General features: G+C 57.8%; 1 protein-coding gene across 1 annotated transcript; it reads left to right on the top strand.

The window, feature by feature from the left end:
* Positions 1-385: 385 nt before the first annotated feature.
* LOC138357727 (uncharacterized) lies at positions 386-7,454 on the top strand. The gene is made up of 2 exons (XM_069314719.1): positions 386-468; positions 6,368-7,454. Exons 1-2 carry the CDS (start codon positions 386-388, stop codon positions 7,452-7,454), a joined length of 1,170 nt encoding a protein of 389 aa, XP_069170820.1.
* Positions 7,455-8,163: the final 709 nt, after the last annotated feature.

Genomic DNA, 8,163 nt, shown 5'->3' with positions numbered 1-8,163 from the left:
AGGTAGGGTGGGCCTCACTGCAATTGAGGCAGCGAGTCGGGAGAGAAGAGCACTCCAACTTAGAGTGATCTTTGCCTCCACACAAAGGACAGAGAGAGACAGTACCCGAGCATCAGAGAGCACCATGCCCAAACCTCCAGCACTTATTACAGAGCCGAGGAGAGGGAATGTACTCCTGGACAGAGCACCTGGCACCAGCATGAATGACAGAGGGTGGAAGGGTCCTACCATCAAAGGTAATCTTCACAACCCGAAGGGGTTGACGGCGACGACCACGAGGGGGACGAGTAAACGTGTCTACCTGGAGGACAGAGTGGCCCTGGGCTTTGAGGATATGCCAAATATCTTCATAGCAGTCCTGTAGATTCCGAACACCGGTGGCAACATGGGGCAGAAGGAGAACAGTGCCAACACTGGCATTCAACCGAGCGTTCTTAGAGACCCGAACAGAGGTCTCGCCAAGGCAGGGTAAGGCAGCCAAGCGGGCAGCTGCATCCTGAGAAGGAGCAGCAGGAACGTGTACCGAGATGGGTGGGGTTAAAAGTAACAGAGGCATCTACTGAATCAACAAGGTGCCTATGGAGGGAGAAATCATCAGATGTAGAATTCAGAGGGAGTAGATCAAAGTATTTGGCCCACGAGACGAGACCAAACAAGGCCTGGTACGCATCAGTACGGGAAGGGATCGTGCAAGTGCGGCCGTGCTGTGCACGGCACTGAGAACCCCCAGAGAGAGAGGAGCTAGAAGGCGCATTAGTCACAACTAGAGACTGAGCCGTGCCAGGGGCCGTGGTGGTCACCACTTGGGGCCTTTTGTGGCTCGACCCAACCACATAGGGAGGGGAGCCAAGGGGAGTGGTCAGGAGGAACAAGGTCAGGGCTCAATGCAGCGGGGGCTACAGAGCCCGGACTTCCAACATGGTCCAACTCGGTGGCTTGGTCGCCCGAGAAGCCTGAGAAGGAATAAGAATGACGGAAGTTGACATAAAACGAGAGTCAGACATTCATTCACGAATGTACCCCATACCCACCATGGAGCCACAATTAGAGGCAGGACACCCAACAAGAAGCTATCACCGATCATGCCGGGGCCCCCTAGGGGTGCGTCGTGAGTATACGCCCCACAAACGCCACCTTAAGAACTGTCAGTCCGTCGAGATCGGGTTCAGTGACGAAAGGGGGATTAACAATAAAAGGTTCCCCTCGCTCTCGACGTCGGGTACTACAGTTCTACGGGTGCAAAAGTATCCCTCCTCAAACACCCGGGCGTCAAAATAGAAGAAGTCCAAAAGAGTAATCAAAACAGGCAAAAGGTCGGCAGGAAATGACAATTAGAAAGGAGAAGAGGGGGGAGAAAAACGAAACATAAGGAAAAGGAAAAGCGATCCGGCAAAATTAGAGAAGACAGCAGCAGGAGCATAAGGCTACAAAAGGACAGAGGACTGTCCCATGGAGCATCACACTCCGGCAGCCAACCACCAAGCCCCCTCACGGCGCCAACGGGCCAGATAGCGAGGGGGGCTCAGGGGAATAGAGAGAGCGTACAAAAATAGATAATTAAGTAGTTGACAGTACATGTACAAGGGGACACTGGTGAAATTAAGCATCAATAAGCAAACAAAATCTCCATACACAGCTTTGTGTCTGGATGCGTCGAGTCCAAGAAGCCCTAGAACATATATATATACCAGTCGAATAATTAATTAATTTATATATTTATTTGTTTTATTATTTATCTATTTATTTATCTATTTATTTATTTATTTATTTATATATTTATTTATTTATTTATGTATTTATGTATTTACAAGGAGGTATAATAGGTTTGTGAGGTTACATAATATGGGAATGTTTACAATGTTGCAAAGCACAGAATAACCCAACATGCACACCATATGGGACAGTTAAGATGCCGGACCCAAGACCCGTAGCTCATCCCCCCTATAATAAAACTAGGTGAGTACACTTAAGGGAGTAGTTTCGTTGATTTCTCCATTTCAGGTTTACACTGAAGGGTTTGGATGGGTATAGAGAGTTAGATCCTCGTGGGTACCAACTCATCCCATGGGCTTCCTCATCCCTTAGAGCGTGTGTATACAACAATACATCTATTACATACAATACTACAATGTTTACGTTTTACTGCAGGGTACACAGCCTGGTGGATCACACAGCCTGGATGAGGAAGGCTTATGAATGAAGTTATCAGCTTATTGTTAACTGAGTTAGGATGGCCAGTGATGGTTCTTGAGGAGGGTGTTGCATCAGATGGTGGTGATGCAACCTGCAACCCCAGAGACGTCACGCTGCAGTTATGGGGCCTCGCCGCCCACCACCCCGCACCCGCCCACCCCAGGCCGACACCACCCACCACCCCGCCCTCGCCTAGGCCGTCACCACCCACCTCCCCGCCCACCCCCAGGCTGTCACCACCCACCACCCCGCACCCGCCTACCCCCAGGCCGTCACCACCCCGCCCACCCCTAGGCCCTACCCGCCCACCCCCAGGCCGTCACCACCCACCACCCTGCCCCCGCCCATCTCTAGGCCGTCACCACCCACCACCCCGCCCACCCCCAGGCCATCACCACCCACCTTCCCGCCCACCCCCAGGCCGTCACCACCCCGCCCACCCCTAGGCCGTCACCACCCACCACCCCGCCCCCGCCCACCTCTAGGCCGTCACCACCCCGCCCACCCCCAGTCCTTCACCACCCACCACCCAGCCCACCCCCAGGCCGTCACCACCCTGCCCCCGCCCATCTCTAGGCCGTCACCACCCACCACCCCGCCCCCGCCCATCCCTAGGCCGTCACCACCCACCTCCCCGCCCACCCACAGGCCGTCACCACCCACCTCCCCTCCCACCCCCAGGCCGTCACCACCCTGCCCCCGCCCATCTCTAGGCCGTCACCACCCACCACCCCGCCCACCCCAGGCCGTCACCACCCCGCCCACCCCTAGGCCGTCACCACCCACCACCCCGCCCCCGCCCACCTCTAGGCCGTCACCACCCCGCCCACCCCCAGTCCTTCACCACCCACCACCCCGCCCACCTCCAGGCCGTCACCACCCCGCCCACCCCCAGTCCTTCACCACCCACCACCCTGCCCACCTCCAGGCCCTCACCACCCCGCCCACCCCGCCCACCCCTAGGCCTTCACCACCCACCTCCCCGCCCACCCCCAGGCCGTCACCACCCTGCCCCCGCCCATCTCTAGGCCGTCACCACCCACCACCCCGCCCACCCCAGGCCGTCACCACCCATTTCCGCGCCCACCCCCAGGCCGTCACCACCCACCACCCCGCCCACCCCTAGGCCGTCACCACCCACCACCCCGCCCACCCCCAGACCGTCACCACCCCGCCTCCACCCACCTCTAGGCCGTCACCACCCCGCCCACCCCCAGTCCTTCACTACCCACCACCCCGCCCACCCCCAGGCCGTCACCACCCACCACCCCGCCCACCCCCAGGCCGTCACCACCCACCACCCCGCCCACCCCCAGTCCTTCACCACCCACCACCCCGCCCACCTCTAGGCTGTCACCACCCCGCCCACCCCCACCCCCAGTCCGTCACCACCCACCACCCCGCCCATCCCTAGGCCGTCACCACCCACCTCCCCGCCCACCCACAGGCCGTCACCACCCACCACCCCGCCCATCCCTAGGCCGTCACCACCCACCACCCCGCCCACCTCCAGGCCGTCACCACCCACCTCCCTGCCCACCCACAGGCCGTCACCACCCACCACCCCGCCCACCTCCAGGCCGTCACCACCCCGCCCACCCCCACCCCCAGTCCGTCACCACCCACCACCCCGCCCACCTCCAGGCCGTCACCACCCACCTCCCTGCCCACCCACAGGCCGTCACCACCCACCACCCCGCCCACCTCCAGGCCGTCACCACCCCGCCCACCCCCACCCCCAGGCCGTCACCACCCACCACCCCGCCCACCCCCAGTCCTTCACTACCCACCACCCCGCCCACCCCCAGTCCGTCACCACCCACCACCCCGCCCACCCCGAGGCCGTCACCACCCACCACCCCGCCCACCCCGAGGCCGTCACCACCCACCACCCCGCCCACCCCCAGTCCGTCACCACCCACCACCCCGCCCACCCCGAGGCCGTCACCACCCACCACCCCGCCCACCCCGAGGCCGTCACCACCCACCACCCCGCCCACCCCGAGGCCGTCACCACCCACCACCCCGCCCACCCTCAGTCCGTCACCACCCACCACCCCGCCCACCCCGAGGCCGTCACCACCCACCACCCCGCCCACCCCGAGGCCGTCACCACCCACCACCCCGCCCACCCCCAGTCCGTCACCACCCACCACCCCGCCCACCCCGAGGCCGTCACCACCCACCACCCCGCCCACCCCGAGGCCGTCACCACCCACCACCCCGCCCACCCCGAGGCCGTCACCACCCACCACCCCGCCCACCCCCAGTCCGTCACCACCCACCACCCCGCCCACCCCGAGGCCGTCACCACCCACCACCCCGCCCACCCCGAGGCCGTCACCACCCACCACCCCGCCCACCCCGAGGCCGTCACCACCCATGTAGGATTTATGGGGCTTGACTCATATATTCAATTAATTGATTATTGTATTTTAATAAATCGAAGGACCGCCCACTTTTGAGAAAAGAGGGAAAACGAATAATAGTGATCATTAGAATGACACTAGAGAACCAGTGCCTATGGAAGCTAATTAAATGAACAATCACTTGAAAATAATGAATAGACTGTATTATTAATTAATTAAAGACAAAGCCTCAAATATCAACATTGGGGGGGTATTTCTAGAAGTTCACATATCTAGGAACCAGTGTGGTTCGTCACTAGTTCATTGTTGAGTTAGTAACATAGTAAATCTAAACTACAATAGATTCAAAAATGATACCTCAAATTGTGAATATTAAAGATTATGAATTACTGAGCAACAGTAAGAGCAAAACACATTAATTACCAAATCATCATTTCTGGCAATAATTTATTCACTGTAAAGATCCTATATGAATTACATGGAAATCAGTAATAATATTAGATAAATTTGTACGAAATAAATGTCTTATCTGTAAGACGATTTCTGTAACGCCATTTCGTCATTCGTCCTCGTGGTCACAGGATCCCAATTAAGAAAGAACCCGAGGTGAATATCACGAATGATGAGAGACAACTTGTCGACTCCTCGTATACACGCTGAAATCAGAGAAATTTAAGTAGCATTTGATTAGGCTACGAATTATTTCAAATATTCATGAAAACAGAGAAATTGTTGAAAATCAACTAACGTTATGTATTAGGTATCCATGCTGTATAACGACAGGCTACCCACAAATATACAATCTAGGATGATGCATCAAACGAGAATGGTATACTTAACATGAGCGTATCAAATACTAAGGTCTGCCGAAACCGCGTCAGCCAGTCCCAGACGTCCACTGCTGTGTACGCGTAATTACGGGTCGTGGCTTCAATTGTTGACGCGTTATTAACTGGCTGGGCACTATAGAACACGTGAATTGGTAATTGTTGACTATTAAACGGGTATCAACGTAATTCTTGTTGATAAAACTCCCCAGTTACTACCACGTGTCTCGCCACTCTTCACGCCAGGGATGCCTCGTGTACAATGGCGTCTCCTCCTTCCCTCAACCCGTCTCTTGCATTCACCACAGAAATTATTAATCACGGATAATTCTTTTCCGCGCAATTATGGATGTAATACGTTAATGAGAACTGGGTTGCAATTATAGGGACTTAAATATTATCATATTCTCGTTTAATGGTTTTAAACAAGAAATGGAGAAGATATTTATTCTCCATAGCATTCGTACGTACCAGATAAAACTGCTACTTGATAACAATTTCAGTTAATAACTCTCGGTTTTAGATTATCGGGAGTCATATTATCCGTAGGTAACTATTACACGGAATACTGATAATTTTAGAGAACCACATTCAATTCTCTAACACATTGGTAATAAACGTGTCCATCTAGACATTACCTGACGCAATTTTGCTACTCGATTTCATGAGAATTCTAGCACTAATACCAGATGAAATGATTTAATTTATGTTTACACTACCGTTAGTGAAATTAATAACTACTGTAGTTGGTATATAATGATGATGATGTATTATAATGCAATAGTAGTTTATTAGTGTTGGAAATTTCCAACAACCCACCACCCCGCCCACCCCCAGGCCGTCACCACCCCGCCCACCCCAGGCCGTCACCACCCCCAGTCCGTCACCACCCACCACCCCTCCCACCCCCAGTCCGTCACCACCCACCACCCCTCCCACCCCCAGGCCGTCACCACCCCGCCCCCGCCCTCCCCCCAGGTCGTCACTACCCACCACCCCGCCCAACCCCCAGGCCCTCCCCGTCCACCCCCAGGCCGTCACCACCCACCTCCCCACCCCCATCCACCCTCAGGCCGTCACCACCAACCTCCCCGCCCACCCCCAGGCCATCACCACCCACCTCCTCGCCCCTGCCCACCCTCAGGCCGTCAACACCCACCTCCCCGTCCACCCCCAGGCCGTCCCCGCCCACCCCCAGGCCGTCACCACCCTCCTCCTCGCCCCCGCCCACCCTCAGGCCGTCACCACCCACCTCCCCGCCCACCCTCAGGCCGTCAACACCCACCTCCCCGTCCACCCCCAGGCCGTCCCCGCCCACCCCCAGGCCGTCACCACCCACCTCCTCGCCCCCGCCCACCCCCAGGCCGTGACAACTCACCACCCGGCCCACCCCCAGGCCTTCATCACCCACCTCCCGGCCCGCCCCCAGGCCGTCACCACCCACCACCCCGCCCACCCCCAGGCCGTCACCACCCACCACCCCACCCACCCCCAGGCCTTCATCACCCACCTCCCCGCCCGCCCCCAGGCCGTCACTGCCCCGCCCACCCCCAGGCCGTCACCATCCCGCCCCCGCCCACCACCAGGCCGTCACCACCCACCAAGCCCGCCCACCCCCAGGCCGCCACCACCCACCTCCCCGCCCACCCCCAGGCCGTCACCACCCACCTCCCTGCCCACCCTCAGGCTTTCACCACCCACCTCCCCGCACTCCCTCAGGCCGTCACCACCCACCACCCCGCCCACCCCCAGGCCGTCACCACCCACCACCCCGCCCCCCCCCCAGGCCGCCACCACCCACCTCCCCGCCCACCCCCAGGCCGTCACCACCCACCACTCCGCCCCCGCCCACACTCAGGCTTTCACCACCTACCTCCCCGCCCCCGCCCACCCTCAGACCGTCACCACCCACCACCTTGCCCACCCCCAGGCCGTCACCACCCACCACCCCGCCCACCCCCAGGCCGTCACCACCCCGCCCACCACCAGGCCGTCACCACCCACTTCCTCGCCCCCGCCCACCCTCAGGCCGTCACCACCCACCTCTAAAACTGTACTCCCTTGAGCGCAGGGGGGAGAGATACATAATAATTTACACGTGGAAAATATTTGAGGGGCTGGTCCCAAACCTGCACACAGAAATAACATCACATGAGACCAGAAGACATGGCAGGATGTGCAGAATACCCCCGTTGAAAAACAGAGGTGCAACAGGTACTCTGAGAGAGAACTATCAACATCAGAGGCCCGAGACTGTTCAACACGCTTCCACTACACATAAGGGACATAACTGGCCGACCCCTCACAGTGTTCAAGAGAGAACTATCAACATCAGAGGCCCGAGACTGTTCAACACGCTTCCACTACACATAAGGGACATAACTGGCCGACATCTCACAGTGTTCAAGAGAGAACTATCAACATCAGAGGCCCGAGACTGTTCAACACGCTTCCACTACACATAAGGGACATAACTGGCCGACCCCTCTCAGTGTTCAAGAGAGAACTATCAACATCAGAGGCCCGAGACTGTTCAACACGCTTCCACTACACATAAGGGGCATAACTGGCCGACATCTCACAGTGTTCAAGAGAGAACTGGATAAGCACCTCCAAAGGATACCTGATCAACTAGGCTGTGACTCATACGTCACGCTGCGAGCAGCCGCGTCTAACAGCCTGGTTGATCAGTCCAGCAACCAGGAGGCCTGGTCGACGACCGGGCCGCGGGGACGCTAAGCCCCGGAAGCACCTCAAGGTAGGCAAGGTAAACT

The sequence above is a fragment of the Procambarus clarkii genome, chromosome 79 (assembly GCF_040958095.1).
Source record: "Procambarus clarkii isolate CNS0578487 chromosome 79, FALCON_Pclarkii_2.0, whole genome shotgun sequence".
NCBI lineage: Eukaryota > Metazoa > Arthropoda > Malacostraca > Decapoda > Cambaridae > Procambarus > Procambarus clarkii.
This window is presented reverse-complemented; position numbering and strand designations above follow the sequence as displayed.

Excerpts from the sequence above, each read along its gene's own strand:
- LOC138357727 (XM_069314719.1), top strand. The coding sequence starts at position 386 with ATGGGGCAGAAGGAGAACAGTGCCAACACTGGCATTCAACCGAGCGTT. Across the intron at positions 469-6,367 it reads AGAGGTCTCGCCAAGGCAGG|GTCGTCACTACCCACCACCC; the intron begins GTAAGGCAGCCA and ends CCCTCCCCCCAG.